The 21971-nt window shown below is 42.8% G+C and overlaps 2 protein-coding genes across 6 annotated transcripts in view; both read left to right on the forward strand.

Annotated features, from left to right (window-relative positions):
• The window catches only part of klhl5 (kelch-like family member 5), a 52797-nt gene extending 45209 nt beyond the window's left edge, over window positions 1–7588 (forward strand). For all 5 annotated transcript variants that reach the window (XM_061245019.1, XM_061245018.1, XM_061245020.1 and 2 more), the window contains 3 exons: window positions 1555–1767; window positions 2279–2450; window positions 3800–7588. In XM_061245019.1, the coding sequence (XP_061101003.1) occupies window positions 1555–1767; window positions 2279–2450; window positions 3800–3856 (442 nt within the window). In that variant the 3' untranslated portion in view covers window positions 3857–7588. The remainder of the gene's footprint in view (window positions 1–1554; window positions 1768–2278; window positions 2451–3799) is intronic.
• Window positions 7589–16091: 8503 nt separating this feature from the next.
• The window catches only part of wdr19 (WD repeat domain 19), a 20509-nt gene continuing 14629 nt past the window's right edge, over window positions 16092–21971 (forward strand). The window contains exons 1-11 of the mRNA XM_061245240.1: window positions 16092–16220; window positions 16549–16640; window positions 16941–17006; window positions 17267–17392; window positions 17806–17921; window positions 18534–18649; window positions 19143–19223; window positions 19510–19622; window positions 20167–20340; window positions 20649–20719; window positions 21707–21879. Of these exons, the coding sequence (XP_061101224.1) occupies window positions 16215–16220; window positions 16549–16640; window positions 16941–17006; window positions 17267–17392; window positions 17806–17921; window positions 18534–18649; window positions 19143–19223; window positions 19510–19622; window positions 20167–20340; window positions 20649–20719; window positions 21707–21879 (1134 nt within the window). The 5' untranslated portion in view covers window positions 16092–16214. The remainder of the gene's footprint in view (window positions 16221–16548; window positions 16641–16940; window positions 17007–17266; window positions 17393–17805; window positions 17922–18533; window positions 18650–19142; window positions 19224–19509; window positions 19623–20166; window positions 20341–20648; window positions 20720–21706; window positions 21880–21971) is intronic.

Below are 21971 nucleotides of genomic sequence, written 5' to 3' on the forward strand. Positions count from 1 at the left end.
TACGAAGCGTAAAGCTTTCTGGGCTGTTAATGCGGACCGCACAGGAGCCTGAACAGAGGCGCGTGTGAAAGGAACGGCTGTTTAAAAGTGTAGGATGAAAGGGTAGCACCGGAGATCAGGAGCCTTGCCCTCTGAACCCCTGTCCCAATACTGGGGGCTCTGCCCTCCATCCCTGCTCCGGTCCTCCGGGGCTCTGCCCTCCATCCCTGCCTCAGTCCTCCGGGGCCTGTTTGTGGCCCGCGGGACCTCATTACTCAGGTTCACTATTGCCTCGACCACAAAAGCAGGCACCGGGGCAACAGGAGAGGATTTTCATCCTGGGGGGCCCCGCAAAATTGATTCTGTTCCTCTGGCCTGAGGCAACACCCCCTCCCACACACTCTATCTATCTCTCTCTCTCTCTCTCTCACACATACACACACGCTCGCTCTCTCTCATCTGTGCATCCAATTCTTTTATCATGGTTTTTTTCATAAGCTCCCTCCTGTCTGGGTGGAAATTGAAATGGATTGCGGAGAAGTGTAGTTTCTCGCGCCACGCTGTGTGAGAGCAGTGTGTGGCACAGCTTTCTGGGGACCCTGTAGGAACGTGCTGGGAAGCCAAGCTTTTGTCAGGCATGAAGGGCAAAAGATTTCTCTTTTCGTGAAGATTGTTTTTGTTCTCCAGTACATTTTAAATGGCTGATGAGATAAGTCACTGATGAAAGTGAGCACACTGCCACATTTCAGTCTTTAACCTCGCCTCAACCGAGTGCAGATTTCTTATGAATATATTTAAGAAATAATAAATCTTAGAAAATTTGGGACAGAATGAAAGGCACATGCAAAGTTTTCTTGATATTATTAAACAACAACTTTTTTTTATCTTTGGCCTCCTGATCGCCAAAATATAGCATGCTTCCCAAAAATACTCAACACATTTCCCATATAACACCCTTCCCCCAAAAAATAACTTTTGAAAATGCAGTATGGAGAAGTGACTGAAAACTACATTTGTAAATAGAAATGGTCATAAAAAGAAATTGTTTGCAGGCAGCAGGGGAACAAAACACAGATGTTCCCTTGCTGCTTCCAATAACTGCTAATAAATAAGAATATATATTTTGCGAAGTGCATTTCTGTGTGCGAACCATTTCTTTTAAAAAAAGTATATTCAGGTATTATGCACCAATCTACTCTTATTAAGCAGGTGGTATCCATTTTTTCTTAGTTTGTTTAGATAGAAATAATCAGCAGAGGGTTAACTAGTAGGTATAAAACATTTGACATTACAAAATGTTATGCTCTTGATACTTGGTTGCAAAGGTATATTCATTTTTTTGACATGGCCTTGGATAACAAAAATATTTTCAGTAATATTGTCTTGAATGTCAGTTTTGGTGTATGTTTCAGCATAGCTGAATATGTGGTTCTTTAGGCTAAGACCATAGACATGGTCAGAAAATGAACCGCTGGGTTTTGAGCATACAGAACAGGAGGGGGAGTGACAGAATCTGTGCATTCAAACAGTGGCAGAAGAAAATGTGAACTTAAAGGTGATTGGTTGTCCCGGCAGGCTGTACGCGGTTGGGGGGCGGGACGGCAGCTCCTGTCTGAAGTCGGTGGAGTGCTTCGACCCGCACACCAACAAGTGGAGCGCCTGCGCCCAGATGGCCAAGCGCAGGGGCGGGGTGGGCGTGGCCACCTGGAACGGCTTCCTGTACGCCATCGGGGGCCACGACGCTCCCGCCTCCAGCCTGGCGTCACGCCTGTCGGACTGCGTGGAGAGGTGAGGAGGGTGGGGTGCGGCCCTCACACTGTCTCTGGGTCCTCATTTCTTTATCAGTCACAAGTGTGTGGTCATTGGGCCTGAGAAGAGCTACAAAGCTAATGCTAATGAGTCTCACTGTCCGTTTTGTCTCAATCTGTCTCATACTGTGTGCGTATGAGCTCTCTCTCTCTGTCTCTCTCTCTCTCCCCCTCTCCCTCTCTTGCTTGCTCTCTCCCTCTCTCTCTCACCCTCTCCCGCTCTTGCTTGCTCTCTCTCTCTCTCTCCCTCCCTCTCTCTCTCTCTCGCTTTCTCTCTCTCCCTCTCTCTCACTCTCTCTCTCTCTCTCTCTCTCTCTCTCACTCTTTCTCCCTCTCTCTTGTACATGGCAGTTGTTTACTGCAGGGGTGACAGTGGGCTGTTGCTCAGTGGTACAGGGTAAATGGTGGTGTAGGACAGGGTGTTGGTATCAGCGCGTTGGCCGACCCCTGACCCCTGACCCCTGACCCCGGGCACACACTCTGCCCCGCAGGTACGACCCCAAAACAGACGCTTGGACGGCCGTGGCCCCCATGAGCATCAGCCGGGACGCGGTGGGCGTTTGCCTCCTGGGGGACCGGCTCTACGCCGTGGGGGGGTATGACGGACAGGTCTACCTCAACACCGTGGAGGCCTACGACCCTCAGACCAACGAGTGGACGCAGGTACAGTGTCAGTGCGCTCCTCTCTCACGCACCTCCGACACAGCCTGGACAACGACTCTGCCTCCTGTGCCGCTTTTAAACAGGGTCCGGCACAATATCTAAAAACTCATATTTGTATCATGAATACTAATTGTGAATAAACGCTATAAAGTTTGTATGTTCATATATATGGCCTCAGGAATGTTGCTAACTAGCTAGAAAATGGAAGACCTCTGCCAAGCTACTGACATGTGCTTACAGTGAGCAGGTAGGCCACAGCATTGTTCAGCGTTTGTGGTGGTAGCTGACACTGTGCGATGAAACGGCCAGAAATCACACTGGTTTATGAGGCTAACACTGAGACTTACAGACGGATGTATTTTCCTGGGGAGTGGAATCTCTAGTCATTATTAATTATGTTAGGTCACAGGGGGAAGTGGGGAGGGCAGCAGGTGACAGTGACGGAGCCTTCTCATTGCATCGCAGTCCGATCCCCCTCTCTGCTGGGTCATATTCCTCCATTAATAAGAGTGGAGACCCCTTCTCTCTTCAGCCTGGATTACTTTACTGGGCGAGGGCTGAGTGAGTTCCAATGTTCAGCAGCACCCTGACGTATCTGTGGTTACCCCTGCCCGTGTGTTTTTTTTTATCATTTTACTTCTTAAATCTTAAATCTTCTTTATGGCATCCCGACTTGCCAGGCTGCTTCAGACCCTGGGTTTAGCGTATGTGTGCTCAAACTTTCTTGTGGATATGAATTTGTGTTTATATCTCATTCATGGGCTGGTAGCACATTTCGCTGCTCTAGACACTGGTGGGTAGTAAACTAGTATCCCATGCGCTAGTTTACAATGCACTCCAGCACTTTTTATTCCACTTTCAAACCACAGATTTAATTACTCCCGGCTGTCATCTCATGGACAATCACTTTGTCAACAAAATGCTGTTTAAGCATACCCTCCAAGAGTACATTTTTGGAATGTTGTCAACTTTTGTTCTCTCTGAGTTTCCCAATCAGCAGCCATTGTTGTTCGCTGCACACTACCTTTTCAAACTTGTTTGCTTACATTTGTGGTGAACAGAAAAAAGTTTGAATTTGTTGCTGAACGTTAGCTAACGTTTGCCGTCTTGGATGCACGTTAGTAGTGATTGTTACAGTATTAGAATGTTAGGGGTGTTTTATGTCTCAGTGGGGTGTGGTCTAGGGATGGATGGGTCACTGTTGAGGGCTCAAGACTTTAACTTTTCAATTGAATTTTTTTGTGACTGGAAGTAACCTCGCCAAGTAATTGTATGACCTCTGACAGGCTCTGCTTGCTTGATCAGAGCCGTGAGATGTGGTGTAACAGGGTGCGTTTTCTCTCCTCCAGGTGGCGCCATTGTGCCTGGGCAGGGCGGGGGCCTGTGTGGTGGCGGTGAAGCTGTAGCCTCCTGCAGGGCTTCCTGTGCTCCAGACGGAAACTGCCCCCAAGCTTCAACATGGCGGGTCCTCAGCCCCTCTGTCGAAAGAGAGAGAACGGGGGTGTTGTGTTTTGCATTCCAGAGACATTTTCTCCCTGTACGATTGTGCCCTGCCCACCCCCCCAACCCCCGTCTCCAATTTCCAACAGAAAATGGGGGTCTAAATTTTGGTAGGGGTTTGGTAACAGTCTCCATTGATACAGTTGTTAAAAAAAACAAAAAACACAGCCAGCAGTTGGGTTATCCAAACTGAAATTGCGGTGGGTTTAAGAGCGCATTACCCCAGTGGGTTTAAGAGCGCATTACACTAGTGGGTTTAAGAGCGCATTACACTAGTGGGTTTAAGAGCGCATTACACTAGTGGGTTTAAGAGCGCATTACACCAGTGGGTTTAAGAGCGCATTACACCAGTGGGTTTAAGAGCGCATTACACCAGTGGGTTTAAGAGCGCATTACCCCAGTGGGTTTAAGAGCGCATTACACTAGTGGGTTTAAGAGCGCTTTACACCAGTGGGTTTAAGAGCGCATTACACCAGTGGGTTTAAGAGCGCATTACACCAGTGGGTTTAAGAGCGCATTACCCCAGTGGGTTTAAGAGCGCATTACACTAGTGGGTTTAAGAGTGCATTACCCCAGTGGGTTTAAGAGCGCATTACCCCAGTGGGTTTAAGAGCGCATTACACTAGTGGGTTTAAGAGCGCATTACCCCAGTGGGTTTAAAAGCGCATTACACCAGTGGGTTTAAGAGCGCATTACACCAGTGGGTTTAAGAGTGCATTACCCCAGTGGGTTTAAGAGCGTGTTGCCCCAGTGGGTTTAAGAGCGCATTACACCAGTGGGTTTAAGAGCATGTTGCCCCAGTGGTACACCACCCACCCCTCCCCTGGATGTATTAACTGTTACAGAGATACAAACACAAAAAGCACATACACTACCTTCAGCCAAGATGGCGCATTGAAAATTATTTCCAGCCAATCTCTGCAGCTAATTCGTGATATTTTTCTCCCACTGTGTCCAGGGACTAGCTGGGTCATTTTCATTTCTGAGAGTTATGAGTGTTAATGATTTTGTGAAAAAAGACCAGTAGAGGTGAGATGGTCCATCTGTCCTTGGGTCACTTAGCCTCTGTGTTTAGCACTAAGATGCACGGGCGACTGCTGTGATCCGTGTGCAGGACCAAGCTGGACTTAACCACGGGCTACAGGCTGCACACATCCTGTGGTTGCATTTTCCTTTGTTTACAGGTGTTTGTTTTATTGATGGTGCTGTTTAAAGGTGTGAAATGACCGTGTCCCTGTTTCTGAAGTGATGTACAGGGTGCTGTTTGTGCCTGTAAACAAACTTTCATCCATGTGAGGCCCCAGCATGCATGTGCCATTGTCATGCGCCCCCTGCAGTTTCACTACTTCCCAGCTAACACAGAGTGTTCCCACAACGCTACTGGAATGTTATGTGAGTGTTATATCATTCCCACTACACGGCAGCAACATTGTGAGGATGTTAGCTGGGCTACCAAACGATACTGTGGGAGACCATGCAGAGCAGTCGGCCCACTCCAGCAGACCTGGCTGTGTTGGACAAACTGTATTTGTGATGGGCCCTGGTCTGCCATTGGTAGTTGGCAACACTTCTCACCAATGAGCAGCGTTGTAAGAATATGGAGCAAGTGCAAAGATGAACCAAAAAATGCTTTTGCAATTTCTGCTGTTTGTACAGTACAACTCATTTGTAAGCACCGCAAACCCAAAATTGAGTGATTCTAAAAAGTAAGATGTATCGTTCCTACTCAAATGTTGTTGTTTTTTAAATTACTTCTTAAAAATAAAAAATTCTAATTCAAATATTCAAGGAATGTTTATTCAATTTTCCTTGCTTTGTAGCATATTAGTTGGAAATCTGAATAATTTTGTTGTGTGATTTGTGCCCCAGTGCAAAATGACAAAGTGACACAAGTGAAAGAGATCGTTGAAAAGTTCCGTTGGCAACAGTATGCCAGGCCCTGCATTAAGAATGGCTTAGCGTGGTAGAAGCATTATTTTTATGTTTCAGTTTGTGTGGACCTCACCGTCAGGTGACCTATGTTCGGATACAGTATTGCATTGTGGTTTCTGGACTAGAAATGATCCTTTCTAAGATTATCATTTCCCTTTATAGTTCTGTAACTAATGTACTTTGCTTTTTGATACTATGTTGCTAAAACATGCCTGTAATTTATTCGTTCGTTTCTTTACACAACTTTGCTCATTCCATTAATCTGAAAGTACTCTGCCTCTGATAATATATTGCTTCGTAGAATAAATTCATAAGCGGCTTGACATTAGAGGGTTTAGGTTCATGTTGAGCCCACAGTAACAGTTTAATCTACGCACTGCTGAAGTTCATTAAGGTGGTGTCTGTATGTTGACTACTTGAAAAATCAGTATTCGCTCATTTAGCGCTTTTGGTGCCGCTAGGAGCCTAGTTATAATGTGTAAAGTCTGCAAAAAAAAAAACTGCAGTGCTCCCGTAATGGTACTTAGCCGCCTGTGGAAAATAACAAACGGCGTTTTGGTCCTCAGCACAATCAAACGGAAGGAAATAAAGTCCGGCGTTACTTCCCAAAGTGTCATCGTGAGGCTACTCTTAATTTTTTCCGTGGACAGGCCGATAATTACGAGGGCTCGACCTGAAATGAACAACCGCGCCGGTTCTAGTGTTCCCACCAGCTGTGCAATAAAAACGCGTTCACTACCTTTAATAGAAGGCCCGCTGGTGAAATGTTTAAGTATAATATGCTTTATATATCGCGTACTTACCTGCATTGATTTAGTTTATCCAAGCTAATCGTCTTTCCATCGATGATGCGAGCCAGCCTCTATACCAGCCTGAGAATTTGAGCTGGAGAAATGAAAAAATCTGAAAGCCTCTGGCAGGTTATTATTATCTTTTGCCAGGTTTTTTCTGAAGTAATCAGAAACTTTAAAAACTTCTGTTCTTTGTACAGAGCACTATTGGCTAATTTCATTGTAATGATTTCAGCTTGGTTTCCCTCATTCATATTGGAGGAAGGTAGAATGGTTGTACATTACATTACAGGCATTTAGCAGACACTCTCATCCAGAGCAACTTAACCCAGCCTTTTGCATTTTTACATTGTATCCATTCATACAGCTGGATATATACAGTACTGAAGCAATGCAGGTTAAGTACCTTATACAAGGGCACAACAGCAATGTTGTGAGTGGGAATTGGACCTGCAACCTTTAGGTTACAAGCTTCAGGCGTTGCAATTTTTCAAGAAATGGTTGAGAACATACCTGCCCATGAACAAGTTTGAGTCAGAAGTCCCTTTTGAGTTCTGACTCCTGACTCTCGAATAGCTTTGGTGTTCATGCGTGAAGTGAATCGACTGTCAAATCTCTGGGTAAAGCTGTCTAATGCTACTTCCTTATTTTTCATTGTGGTTCATTCTACCAACATTTTGCTTGCTTTGATGCTGAGAAAAATGATTGAAATGAATTTTAATAGTGGGACCAGACTGCCATGCTTATTTGAATTTTTTTAAATGAATGAATTTAATATGAAATGTAAGTGGATTTATCCTATGATTTCATTTGGGTGCTGTTAATAATTGAATGTACAAATTGTCCTGAAATGTTAATGTAAATGTGTGGACTGTCTTGAATGTGCAAAATACACATGAATTGTTTGTTGCCTTAGATATTCTGTACGTGTATTTTTTCCACTTGATTTAAACGGGCAGAAGGAAACTCCCTCTTTGCCCAAGATCATCTTGAAGTGGGTTGTTCTTAGTGCTGTACCATTGATTCATTTTTTAAGCCTGTCACGCAGACCCTGAGTGGAATCAGGAATGAGAACCTTAAACACTGGGTGTCAAAACAAGCAATTTTGAAACAAACTAGTACGGTGTACAGTCTAGCAGGCAGTGTGTCAGGGGATTTGAGATGCTTGCTTTTGTATTTAAACTGCAGCAGAATCCCTCACTACATGTGAAATGAAAAAAAGTAAATATTTTCACCAAGCAGGTCGATGGATGAAACACGCAAGCGCTGCACACACACATAGTTTCTCATCTTACAGTCAATAACACACAGTGTCACACATGTCGAAAGCCAATTAAAAGTGGATTCATTCATATTTGCTTAAAGCACTGCACTTTAGACATAACTAATAAGTGCCTAGATAATGTGTAAAATGTAAATGGTTAAACTCAATTTAAAATGACTCTGCAGAAATCATGAAATACGTAGAATTTAAATGATTAATTTTCTAATTGCTGTCCATGCAATCGATTTCCACAGTCTTTTCACAGCCGACACAGCAATGTGTTGTGTGTTGGGTTTGTTGCTGGTAGAGCTGCTTTGCTTGTCTTAAATCATAAATGTTCTTCATGACTGTTATTGAGTCCCGATGGTCACACTGATTGTTGATGTAGTTTCTGCTTCCTCTGAGACCAATGGTTCCCTGTTGTATGAAACTGATGCATTTCCAGGGATATTATATTGAATCTCATCAATTCATTGCAGTTTCTGTGGTACTACACATGGATACTGAAACGTATCAATATCGTCTGAGTGTTAACCAGAAAACGGAATAAGCTTTGACTGCACTCACATTTTCACGCTTTCAAAGCGTATATTTTTATACATAACGTCATTTTTTACGCGCCTTTTTTACAGTTAAGAACAACACTGTTGAAAAAAAAATCTAAATTTGTAACACATAAATTGCATACTTGTAACACGAAAGCAGTAACTTGTAGTAAATGTAGTACCATGAAATGTGTTTAAAGTAACAATAGTAGTAACACAAGAAGTAGACAACCTTTTTGAAAGTACAGAGCATCGTCCTGTCAGGGATTCAGTGCTCATTCTTGTCTGTTGCCTGCAAAGCTCTTTTGTTAATTGGGCCATTGTTTTATTTTATTTGTCTCTACCTTATTGTTCTTAGGTCTTATTTTATTTCTTTGTGTTATCATATTCTATTCATGTTCCTAAGCCCAGTCATCTGTAATCACTTCTGGAGACGCATTGGTGCAGATGAAGCCTTATTGTGTCTTTGCAGATCGATGTGGCTCACAGAACTCCCATGATGCTCTTCTGTTTTGTTCAAGAACCAAAGTAAAAAGCTGCCTTATACTGCCCAGGGAATTGCTCAAAGCAGAATGGTTTCTTTTTTTTGACGGGGAAAAAGACTGTAATTTAAGAACTCTTTCCCACTTGACTGATCTCTAACTCTATACTGCAGTAAATGGCAGGTTTTTTATATTTGTATTATTCTCTCCATTCAGGACTTGTGTGTGTTTCTTTTTTGAGTTGATGTGAGATTTAAACTTCAGCTCAGTATGTGTATGTGTGTATGTCTGTGTGTGCTTTCCTGGGAAGTAGTGCCATGACATTATATTTCTAATTATTCAGAACTGCTAATGGAGTAAAATTAAAGTTCAGATCAAAGCTTTGAACAGAGAATTGAAATGTAATTAAAATGATTTAAATGTACTGCAGTATGTATTGGTAAGCACATCGGCATTCTGCCTGCACTGGCTGAGATTGTGATTGAGAGGAAGCTCACCCCCGGTGTTCCACAGACAGCCCAGTCCCTCTGGGAAAGAGTCTCCCTGCATGTTCCCCAAGAGAAAGAGAATGAATCAATTCCCACAGACATAATGCCTATAAACTCAGACCCAGACCAGAGAGGAGCTGCTATGTTTCAGAAAAAGCAATGTTGCCAACAGAAATATCTGGCTTATTTATGTTAGGGCCAAAATGAGATACTACAGGCTTTGGATACTAAATGTGCGGGAACCATGATGCTAAGTGCTATTGCAGTAGTTTTCACAAGGTGAGGACTCCAAGCACTCTCGCCTAGCAGCATATGGTCCTACCCAAATGAATGCAGTGTCTATTTACCTGTATGGTAATGTTTATGCAGCCTTCTGCTCAAGACACATGTCCTGGCATTAATTGGACCCGGTGTAAATATAACCATCCTATCAACAGCTGTACTGGATGAAGCCCTGCTGTAATTGTTGTTCTTTCCATTCATGTTAGTGGGTAATTTAAACATTAAAACTGTTCTTAACACTTGAATCTATTGAAAAAGAAAAAAAAATATTAATCTTCCTACGAAACTGGGTTAAAACCCTCAATGCTATTCTTCTTATTGTTTGCCATGTGTTTTGTTCCAGACTCATGCAAGACAATGGTGTTCATGCATTGAGTCCATGCAGTGTATACCCTGAGTGCACCATGGGTAGCTAATTGAACCATCCATCTTTTATCTTTTTATTATTGTTTTATCCATATATAAGCATTTCCGGGATTTAATTTTTTCATACTGGCTCCAAACTAAATTTAAAAAATGGGCCATTGACTCCATTAAACCAAAATACACATAGCCCCTCAGTCTATGCACATGTTAATATTAACTTCTCTGAAGTGCTTGTTCTGTACTCATATATGTGATTAGAATGTTCGAGAACTGAAAATTCTAATGCTGATGTAACATCACTATTGGTAACTGCAAGCCATGGAGTTCTAGAACACTGACTTAAAATAAAATACTCCTACTCTTCAAAGGCTAAAAACCTTAGCAAGTTGCCTTCCTTTAGCTAAGAGCCATCCGAGGTGTCTTGCAGCAGTGATAGTTTTTTAATATTGTGGCCAAATTGAAACACCAGACCGCACAGAATCCAATTTGTGTGAGGAGTTTACTAGTGTACCGGACAGTGAGAGTCTTCCAGCTACCCCCCTCCCCTCCCCTATTCCCCTAACTCGCTGACCCTTCAAGGTCTATTAGTTCCATTTCAGCCCTAGCTTTACTTCAGTCCATTTCACAAGATAAGAGTGCGCTTTGTTAGGTTGTAGGTTAAAACGGCAGAGCTGGAAGTGTGTTTGGATGATTGCTGTGAGACTGCTCCACATCCCTTGTGTTAACGATTTCCTTGGCATCCAACTGTGGATTTCACAAGAGGCAATCGTCTTCCACAACATAATCAAGTTTCTCTCAGAGGTAATCAGGGTCTATTTGGGTTTTGTTGCACGATTCCAGGGTTTTTAATTATAGGATATTCCCTTTAGACTCATTGAAAAATAATTCAGCATTGTGAAGCATTTAAATAACCTACATTGGTATTCTTCAGTACACATAACTGCCTCTCAGGCATCTTCTTACTTTGTTTTGTTCATCAAGAACTGAAAGTCCAGCCTCAAACCGCCACAAGGACGCTTCCCAAGGTGAGATACAAATGTTGCCTCTGAGAGAAATAAACAGACCTGTATTAGAGACGTGAATGAAGGTATCTAAATGAAGGTTCTTTTAGAGAATAAATGAATAGGCATTTTACAATCCGCTATCTGCTGAAGACAGCGCCAGAGCCTGTCTTTGGGGACTGATACGCCTAAGGAAGGGTATTCATAATCAATGTCTATGGTCCTGTGCGGCTGTATCGGTGTGTATGTACAGGGGGACAATGTGCACGTGAGATGTGCTATTTATGAGACCGCTGCATTGGGTGACAAATAAAGCCAAGTCCCGCGACCCCAGTGACACGGGAGATTGTGGTTGCTGATGGACTGCGCGACTCCCACACCAATGAGGCCAGGAGCCAAACATCCACAGTATCCATTCTTTTATCAGTTGCAGTGAATCTCCACATCGTCAATGGCAGTAATAAAAGGGCTTTGTGTCAACCGCTCAAATGAATGCACGCTAGCGGCCGCGCAGGAAAGCGAGCGACCTTGGTTTCGCTTCATCGGGCCGAGGAATCAGTTGGCCGCACAGTGGCGATAAATATCGGGCGATAATGGCAGGGCGCCTCTGAGGACTGCCTTTCGTGTCTGCCCGGGAAATGCGTACAATAAGTAATTGCTTTTCTTGCAGGTCCTGTAAAGGACTGAAGTGTCACTCTGGCTTGGATTCAATCAACATTCGTCCTTAACTCCGACTGGTGATGAAACGCTCGCGTTTGCTTTCTTTTTCACAAACACATTTTGTCGTGACTTAATTCTACCAAGCCCGGACTTGCCAAAAAGGGGAAGAAAACAAGAGCAGTTACATTCAATCACAAGTTCAATTACAGTCTCAAAGTTGGGACAAAATGTAGATTGAATCAAGGCCATTCTCTTCCCCCAAGAGATTAAACTTTAGACCACTTAATTAGATATCAGCCTGACGTATTTCACACTAGTCCAGCAGTAGGATTGCGTCTCCCTAACCTTAAAGCTGCACACAATACTGGCATATTAGTTTAACCCAATAGTAAAATATATTACATGTTTTACATGCCGTTTTATATTGTACATGCCTTGAGTAGGAGCGTATCGTCCATCGTTTGAACTGCTCTGATTCCGCAGTGCCATTTTAGAGAAAATTGTATGTGTGTGTGTGTGTGTGTGCCTGTATAAGTGCCTGCGTCTGCACATGCAGTGTGTATAATGGTAATTTAATATACATTATAACGTATTCATATGCTTTAATGTTATACGGTTACCCTCTGTTCTATTGCTAGCTGAAACAATCATGAGATTTCCGCATTTCGTGATGAGAGTGTGAAAATAATTCATTGGCAACACATTCCCCTCTATCTCCTCAACATGATTTAGAATTCAACATTTTGAAGTCACATTTATCCAAAAAGGATTGGATGCTGTACACAGCCTCCGTACTCAGGGGCTGTGTGCAGCATCCCCACGGCATAGCAATCATTTAGCAGCACCCAGGAGTCTGGGCCTTCTTCTTCAGTGATGCACTGACGTGGGAAGTGGCTTTTGAGATGTTTGATTAGTTGGAAACCTTTTTCGTCACCTCCAAATTTCCAGGTTTTTTTTCTCACCGAACTGACATGGGATTAATTCATGGAGGAGGTCCACGCTGCCACATCACTGGAGGAAAGGAAAGGAAAACAGAGGACTGAGGGAGAGGACTGTTCTGTGATCAGTCATTGGGATTTCATTCAGTCAATAAACTTCAGCTGAGCCTTGACCTCCAATAAACTGCAAGTGCTCTGTGCCAATGAGAAGATTCCACTCACAATTAGGAATGGATAAAAAGTATCAATAAAAACACAAAAACTACCTGTGGAAAAAGGGTTCAAATTTCTACATGTGAAGATATGAGGGTGGTAATTAGTTAATTGTAATTCCAGGAGATGAGATGCAGAAGACTTTCTCAATGTGACGCATTTTGTGGCAGAGATGTCCTTCAACATGGTGGCATGACAGATGTCAATCCCTTTGTAAAACAAAAAACCCATAATTAAATAATAATAATACTAGTAGTAATAATAATAATAATAATAATAATAATAATAATAATAATAATGATATTTCTTAAGTATGGTTGCAATGGCTAAAAGGGTAAAAATGATCCTTCACCAATTTATATTTATTCCAATCTACGACCTTCTGTCAAAATTCTCTGAAGAACCCTACCTTTCCATAAAGCAGGGCTCTGTTAATCCAGTTGAAATGATCTGTTATTCAGACAATGGACACAGGTAATGTATTCATATTGAATACAAACACAGTAAAATTCTGAAATTGATGAGATAAAGAGAATAAGCGACTGAACATATGGTTTTAAAATCAGTCCAGGAGTCCACAATGACTTCCAGTGTATGTGGTTTGTTTTTATTCATATATATAGTTATGTGTATATATAACTTATTTTCAGCATATGGACTGTTACTAACTTAATACCTAACTTGGGAATGGACATTCGATTCCAAGTAGTGTTCCAAGGTAGTAGTCATTTGAAGTTAACCAGGATGGAAATTATACAAAATCAGGTAATTTGGGACAATTTTGGTTGAGACACCAGCAAAACTTGCTTCAGTGGTGTTTCTATAAATGATCATAGATCTCAACAATATTTCTGTGTTCAAAATATGATGAGAATATGATTGTTTAGAGACTACAAACATTTAAACACATCAAGACCACTTAGGCTATTTTACTTTGATGGTAAGGTATAATGGGACAGCTCTGTCACTGTCTCTATGTTGTATTTTGTCCAGATTTATTTTTATTCTTGTTATTATAGTTTGATGCACTTAGTACTTTTTAATTCCAACGTGGTTGACCACAAATGGCAAATATATTGACTGTTATTCTTACTCTTATTGCTATAAATTGGCTGAAAAAATCCGGACTGATGTTTGAGATACAAGTTGGATTTGGACAATCCTAGAAACGTACATTTCCCTTTAATACTTAGGGCAGGACCTTCTTACCTGCGCTATAGCATGACCCTCCAGCACATCGCGGCCCCCCGGGCATCTCGCTGTCCCCTGAGCTCCCTCCTCCTGATCGCGCCTCTCCCCGACTCTGGCCCCCTGGTGGTGGAATGAGGTGGAGGTAGTGCTGGTTTTCTGACAGACTAAAAACACACCGATTAAAACTACCCATCAGGTAACCTAAAGCTGAACTGAATTTTGTATTGCTCTTTTCTAAACTACATATATCTAAAACCACATTCCCCAAACCATTTTTACCCAAATAAAACCATTTGCTTCTTGGCATTTAATGTTACACTGTAAGATGAAGCATATGTATTTAGCATTAGTATTGTTACCTTGATTGGCATCACCACTGTTTGCATACCTGTATGTGTTAAATTTGGCATCCATTCTGAAAGGACTGTTGAGGGAAGATTTCTTTGTCATGTAGCTAAATTATACAGGAGAGTCATTTTTATGAACGCTTGAGTATTAGATTACTAGATTACGCGTGCAATTTAACACAGACAAGCTTTTAATATTTTCCCTCTCAAACAGCATGTGTGCTTGGTTGGACTCATGAATAAAATAGTATCTGATATCTGAGATCTTTTTTGGCTACATCAAACATCATGTCCAATTTTATTCATGAGTCCATCTAAGTGCACCTGCTGTTTGAGAGAAAAGGGATTCAAAATTATAGCTGCAAGCAGCAATTCCCAGTGTCAAAGCACCTGTCTGTGTTGTTTTTGCCGATGGGATGGACCATCACATCAACTGTTAGATATTTGTGATGCAACAGTTAATTTTGGACATTAAAAATAAGAGTCCTCTGTCACATCAACGTGTTTTGATTGGACCTACACCATGGAGTTGGAGTCACAGTGTGAGTGTGAGTACATCAACCAAATTTCATTACTTTCAATCAAACCATTACGGATTTATGCAAAGCATTGTTATGATAAGCCACACACCACGTTTGTTTGTCCACCAACTGATGCTTTGACACAAATAATTATGCTGATATTGAGATACACCCATAAATCCATAATACAAATGTTTGTACAAATGAGTCAATATCTGTAGGAGTTGCACTGTTTTTAATCAAATTCAAAATGGCAGTAAATACATTTTACAGGAAGAGTGGGACTTTGGGTGGTTGGTTTCAGTTCTCCAGGTAAAAGGAAACATGACTTATGATTGCTTTAATAGTGCACATTAAAGAGATGTTTATCGCATCAATAAGTGGCAAATCTTTCTCAGCATCAGAGGCCATTCAAACCACTAGCCATTCAGATCCAATTTCAGCATAATCACTTCAATAAAATGAACACAAGGAAATGTGTTTGAAGTCCTTTATTATGCAAAAAATATATTTCATGAAAACCATTTAAAAATGAGGCAATATTCAGGATACAGCTCCCGCAGTTCTTCAGTCAGTCATAGAAAAGAATCCTATCAAAAACAATATGGATATTCTTGGACCACCTCTGCTATACAGATCACAAAGGTTGTTTATAACCTTTTGATTCCGGTCATTTAATGCATGCATGGTGAACTTCGTCTTAAGAACTTCTGGAATTGAGACGCAACCCAGCAACGTATCTGTTTCTGTATTTCAGACCAACTTCTGCTCTTAATTATTTCATTCGCCAAATCATTGACATGATCTGTCATTTTTAGGCACATTCTAAAATAATTATAATAAATGTATATGATATAAACAGCAGCTGATGAATGTTCTCTTGTCTTGTATCATTTTATTGTGGTTTAATTTGTGCGTGAATCGGAGATGTAATGTAATACTGTAATTAGCTGATTAAGCCAGGGTGGTGGCAGCAGAATCCTGCATACGCACCGACCCTCCAGGACTGGAGTTTCCCATCCCTGGCAAAAAAAAACGTAATTTGCAGACTTTCCTGACAAATACAGACGAAAGAACTTCAAATCCCAAGAAGCGCACGAACATTTTTTTGCAGTTGAATTCCATTTGCAAGCGATTGGTTGTTGCCGTTAGGTCGCCATGGGTGATGCAGACGCTGTGGAGGGGTGCATGTTGGGATATTTTTCTCAAGAAATAATGGTGAAGGTCTTTGCATAAACCAAAAATGAAGGTAAAGCGTCTAATTGTGGTTAATATTCAGTTGATTTACAATGATTACGAAGTCACCTATCATAGATATGGTGTAATTTATATAGCCACATAGTTAGTGCTAGCTATATGGTAACTTATAGCATAGCCTAAAACCGCCAGCTAACGGTAGCTAGCTAGCTGACTTACTCTGCTAATTAGTTGACAACTAAGTTAGCTAGCATCAGCTAATTAGCTAAGTCTTGATTCACATTTATCGGTTATCTAATTTGTTTCTTGCACAAACCTTACCAGCTAGCTACAGCTATCCGTATTAAGATCATTTAACGTTGTGTATTTTTTTCCCACAGCGTGTTTTCACTCTTTCGGAGAAAGCTTGGCAAGGATCTTGTTTGCAGTACAAGTGGCAGAAGACACTCGGGAATTACATCGCTGTTGCTGGGTGAGATAGCAGGCTAGCAAGATTTAGCTATGGGTTATGTTGTTTTTAAGATAAATGATCTGTTAATAGATAACGTTAGCGACCTTGCCAATTGAGTTTGACAGACGCTCAGTTTGCTGCCATCTATGTTTTAGCGTCTCACTAACGTTATATGCATGTGACTATATGGGGATTGACAGTAAGCTCTGCTGTATACTTTATAACAATGTAGCTAGCTAGCTAAGTTAAATCAGTAGTTATCTATTGTACATTGTCATGCCATATGTTTAAAATAAATAATGACTTCTTTTTTCTTTTAAGACCTGACAGTTCGGTAAAAATATTTGATCGGCATGGACAAAGGAGAAATGAACTGAACTTACCGGGGTGAGTACGAGAATGCTACATCAATATCCATTCAGTTCTGTTTTACATGATGAGACGTGTTATTCTGTAGCAATTGCATAATTAGTGTCTAATTTAATCTGAATTAAATCATTTTCTCATTCCAGTGTGCACAATATATTTTAATGTTCTATTCACGTAGGATATGAGCGTGCTTTCTTTAAAATTACTTTAAAAAGTACATTTGAAATAGCAAGGTATGTTGGAGCATTACAAATTTTTGTCCAATACTCATTGAGCAGAAAGTGTCTGGCAATGGACTGGGATAAAGATGGAGATACGTTGGCCGTCATTGCCGACAAGTCCAGCAGTATTTACCTGTGGGACGCCAACGTCAACAAAACGTCCCAGCTTGACAGTGGAATGAGGTCAGTGTCTTGTAGCATCTGGCCGTCAGTGCTTCTGAATGACATTTTTCTTCCCATTGCAAGTAACAGTTATTATAATATGTGTGGTGTGCCATTCCTGTGAGATCAAAGTAGGACAGGAGAGTATCCATAAACAGTGACCTAATAAATAGGGCTGAGTTTAGGAGAGAAAAGTAAATCCTTGGAGTGGCAGAGTGAAGGTTAATCGCTGTGGCTATGTCTGCACAAGCAAAGCATGCGGTTCCTTTTTGACTGGTGGTGCATCTTCTTCAACCTATGCAGTGAATTGTCAATCGAGGCTCATCACAGAAAAATACTCTCTGTGCTGCTGTATTGTGTGACATTAGGAGGCATCTGGTTGAATATTCAGCCCTTTGGAATTTTTTTGGAGCATTGCATTGTGGTCTTTGCAGGGATCAGATGTCCTTCATCCTTTGGTCGAAGACGGCGTCTCTGCTGGCGGTGGGAACAGCCAAAGGCAACCTGCTCATCTATAACCAGCAGACCTCACGCAAGATCCCTGTCCTGGGTAACTCAGAGCAGGCTCCACTTTGTCTTGTCAATTATTTATATGCTTTACTGAACTTGTCTGGTGTATAGGAACCTATGAAATACACTTAAGAAGTGCAAACCCTGCCTTCTGGTCCTCTTGGTTGGCTCAGCAGTTCCAGAATACAGGTCTGGAGCCTAGCTGGGCTGAATGGCCTGTTCACATCACGATTGGCTCTTAGTGCTCTTATGTTCTTAATTGTGTAAATGGAAACTGTGGCCAGGAGACCTGTGGGGTGAACCACAGTAGTGCTCATTCATGGTTGGATGATTTCAGACCATGAGATATCCCCTGCCTCAATGTGCAATAGTGACTCCTATTCTCAGTTGAGTTTGTGTTGTCTGGCTGTTATACAGGTGTGAAGTACCACTGCTGACAGTAACAATCAACTCCAAACTGAGGATTTAACACAAAGAACAATCACAAAATTCAAATCAGGAATATCAAACAGGAATTGACATCTAAAGCACAGTTCAACCAACACAATCAAGAATTCCAAACTGAGGAATGAAGATGTAAAATTGTAATACACAGAGTAAATTGTGGCCCAGGCTGTCTCTGGGAGGGTTTGATACTTGTTTTTTTGTGCAGGTAAACACACGAAGCGGATCACATGTGGCTGCTGGAGTTCCCAAAACCTGCTGGCGCTGGGCAGCGAGGACCGCAACGTGACCGTGAGCAACCACGAGGGGGACACCATCCGCCAGGTGACCGTTGCTCCTCGCCATCCCCCTGTCCCGTCTTTCCCATGCGCTTCACCTCTCTCCCTCCCCTCATTTACCCAGCACAAACGTTCTCACAATGTTAGTGAAATGTTTTGTCCATGTTAGAACATTGCCACAACATTGCAGCAACATTGTGATAACCTTTCGTATTTGCTGGGTTGTTCATTCGTTTCACTGCATGGTCCTCTGCCGTCTGTAAAATGGATGCCTTGAATTCTGGTTCTGTTCCCTTCCTGGCTCTGTGTTTGTGGTGCTTCAGACCTGGGGTCAAATGTGACTTTTGAATTCAAATACTTTTATGCATCTGACTAAGCTTGCCTATTGGAACAAATTAAATGATCCCAAAAGTGTGAACCCAAATACACAAGATCAATAGAGCACAGAATATTTGAATCCAAAACAAATACTGTTTGAACCCAGGTCTGGTGTGCGTGCCCATGTTTAGTAATGCCTTTTATTTATCTGTGTCCTGTAGACTCAGGTGCGGTCGGATCCAGCAGACGTCCAGTTCTCTGTGATGAAGACGGATGAAAGAGCATCACCGGGGGAGAGCACAGTGAGTGGGTCTCCAGCAGGGCTGCCCAGCCCTGTTCCTGCAGATCTACCGTCCTGTAGGGTTTCACTCCAACCCTAACAAAGCACCCCTCGTTCAACAGCCAGAGATCTCTTTGAGCTGCTAATTGGTAGAATCAGGTGTGCCAAATTAGGGTTGGAGTGAAAGCCTGCAGGATGGCAGGTCTGCAGGAACAGGTTTGGCCAGCCCTTGTGTTCAGTGAGCCCAGCTTCACGGCTGCATGCAGCGCTGAGTTCTGTTTCATCTGGATCCGTCTCCCTCCTCGCAGGTGAGCGTGGTGGTCGGGAGGAAGACCCTGTTTCTCTTCAACCTCAACGACCCAGACAACCCCATCGAGCTGGCCTTCCAGCAGCGCTACGGCACCATCATCGCCTACCGCTGGTGAGACTGTCACGCACCACTGCCGCCTGTGCCACTGAATACTCTGTGTGAATACTCTGTGTGCAGGGACCTCACTGAATACTCTGTGTGAATACTCTGTGTGAATACTCTGTGTGCAGGGACCTCACTGAATACTCTGTGTGAATACTCTGTGTGCAGGGACCTCACTGAATACTCTGTGTGAATACTCTGTGTGCAGGGACCTCACTGAATACTCAGTGTGAATACTCTGTGTGCAGGGACCTCACTGAATACTCTGTGTGAATACTCTGTGTGCAGGGACCTCACTGAATACTCTGTGTGAATACTCAGTATGCAGGGACCAGTGCCCTCAGCAGCCAGCTCGTAGAGAGCAGCGAAGCCTGGTTCATTCTCGCTACTCTCGTAACCTGTGACGTTTTCTGAAATGATAATAAAATAAAATTGTTTTCGTAATTTCTCCCTCCATCAACTCCTTGCTCGTCCAACCTCTCCTCCCTCCTGCCCTCCCTCTCTCCCCTCCCTCTCTCCTCCCTCCTGCCCTCTCTCCCCTCCTGTGGGACAGGTACGGAGATGGCTACATCATGATTGGCTTCTCGCAGGGGTACTTTGTGGTGATCTCCACCCACATCCGGGAGATCGGTCAGGAGCTCTTCCAGGCTCACAACCACAAGGACAGCCTGACCAGCATCGCCATCTCCCAGTCCCTGAACAAGGCTGCCTCCTGTGGAGACAACTGGTAACTGCACAGAGGGACGCTGTTTCAATACAGACTAATAGACAGACTAATAGACTAGGAATGACAAACTGTGTGCTCTGTAATCACATAGCAGTGAAAGTAATTACGAACCATGGGTGCTGCTTTAAATAGTTTAATTCATATATACGGTCCACATATCATGGGACATATGCTGTTTGTTAAAGTTATTCCCAGTTTTAGTCCCTTTTTGTAATTTCCTGATATTTCAGTCATCGTTTCTTCAGATTAGAGTTTTGATATCAGTCACTTCCTTTTCTCAAAGATATTTCCTCATTCTCCTGTTTCAGCATAAAGATTCACGACTTGACAGAGCTGAAGGACATGTATGCGATTGTCAACCTGGATGATGAAACTAAAGGTAAGTGAGGTGGATACGTAGCCAAGTGTATTTGTATTGATTATCACAAAACAGAACTTGAACGCACAACATTTGAATGCACCATGCAATTAAGAGGCATTAAAAAAAGCCTTTCGGTTTATTTTTATCCAGGTCAGATATTTTGGCATTAACATAACAGTACACGGGAAATGGCTAAATTAATAAAGAAATGTAAAACTCATTGATATGTAGCTTGGGGGCAGTGTGCTTAAATACATGGCCAGCTCCTGTAGTTGTTTTATAATCTTTGGAGACAGTAGAGCTCCAGAACCTCTCTGCTTTGTTCCCTCTCTCCATCAGTGGAGGTACTCCAGAGTAATGCCTTGCAGGTTTTCAGCTGTAGTAGAGATTTCACAGGACTGGGCCCAACACAATAAGAGCCTGTGAGCTGGACTGAGAACTGACAGCACAGGGAACAAACACAGCCCTTCCCCAGACATACACTCCACAGCTCAGACACAGAGGAGAGAGAGGGAGAGAGAGGGGGAGAGGTGTGAAACTGGAAAGAGAATAACTGAGTAAGGGGTCAAGACGAACAAGAGAGAGAAGGGAGAAATGGAGAGAGGGAGAGGAGAGAAAGATGGATAGACAGAGAAAGAGAATTAGGAAGAATGTGTGGTAGAGAAAGGGCAAGAATAAAGGAAAATGAGGGATGAGCTGTAAATGGAGTAAGAGAGAAAAGGAGAGAATGGGAAATAAATACCTGGGGGCATGGAGAGAGAGACTGAGTGTGTAATAATGTGTGGGAAAGATGGCTCTCCTGGGTTATTAACTGTTGCTTTTATACCTGAGGCTTTAGAAAGCTGTTAAAGCACTACATTTACACCCCCTTGTGTGTGTGCATGGGTTTGTGCATGTGCGTGTGTGTGGTGCGTGTGGTATGTGTGTGTGTGTGTGTGCGTGAGTGTGTGGTGCGTGTGTGTGTGTGGTGCGTGTGTGTATGGGGTGTGCTTGTGTGTGCATTAGGACTGGACCAGCTCTCGTGGACGGATGACGGGCAGCTGTTGGCGATCTCCAGCCAGCGTGGCACGCTCCACGTGTTCCTCACCAAGCTGCCCATCCTGGGGGACACGTGTGGGACCAGGGTGGCCTACCTCACCTCCCTGCTGGAGGTCACCGTGGCCAATCAGGTGGAGGGGGTGAGTACACACTTACACACAGACGCACACACACACACACACACACACACACGCACACACACAAGTGCACACACTCACTCACACACACTCAC

The sequence above is a fragment of the Conger conger genome, chromosome 6 (genome assembly GCF_963514075.1).
Source record: "Conger conger chromosome 6, fConCon1.1, whole genome shotgun sequence".
NCBI classification, from domain to species: Eukaryota; Metazoa; Chordata; class Actinopteri; order Anguilliformes; family Congridae; genus Conger; species Conger conger.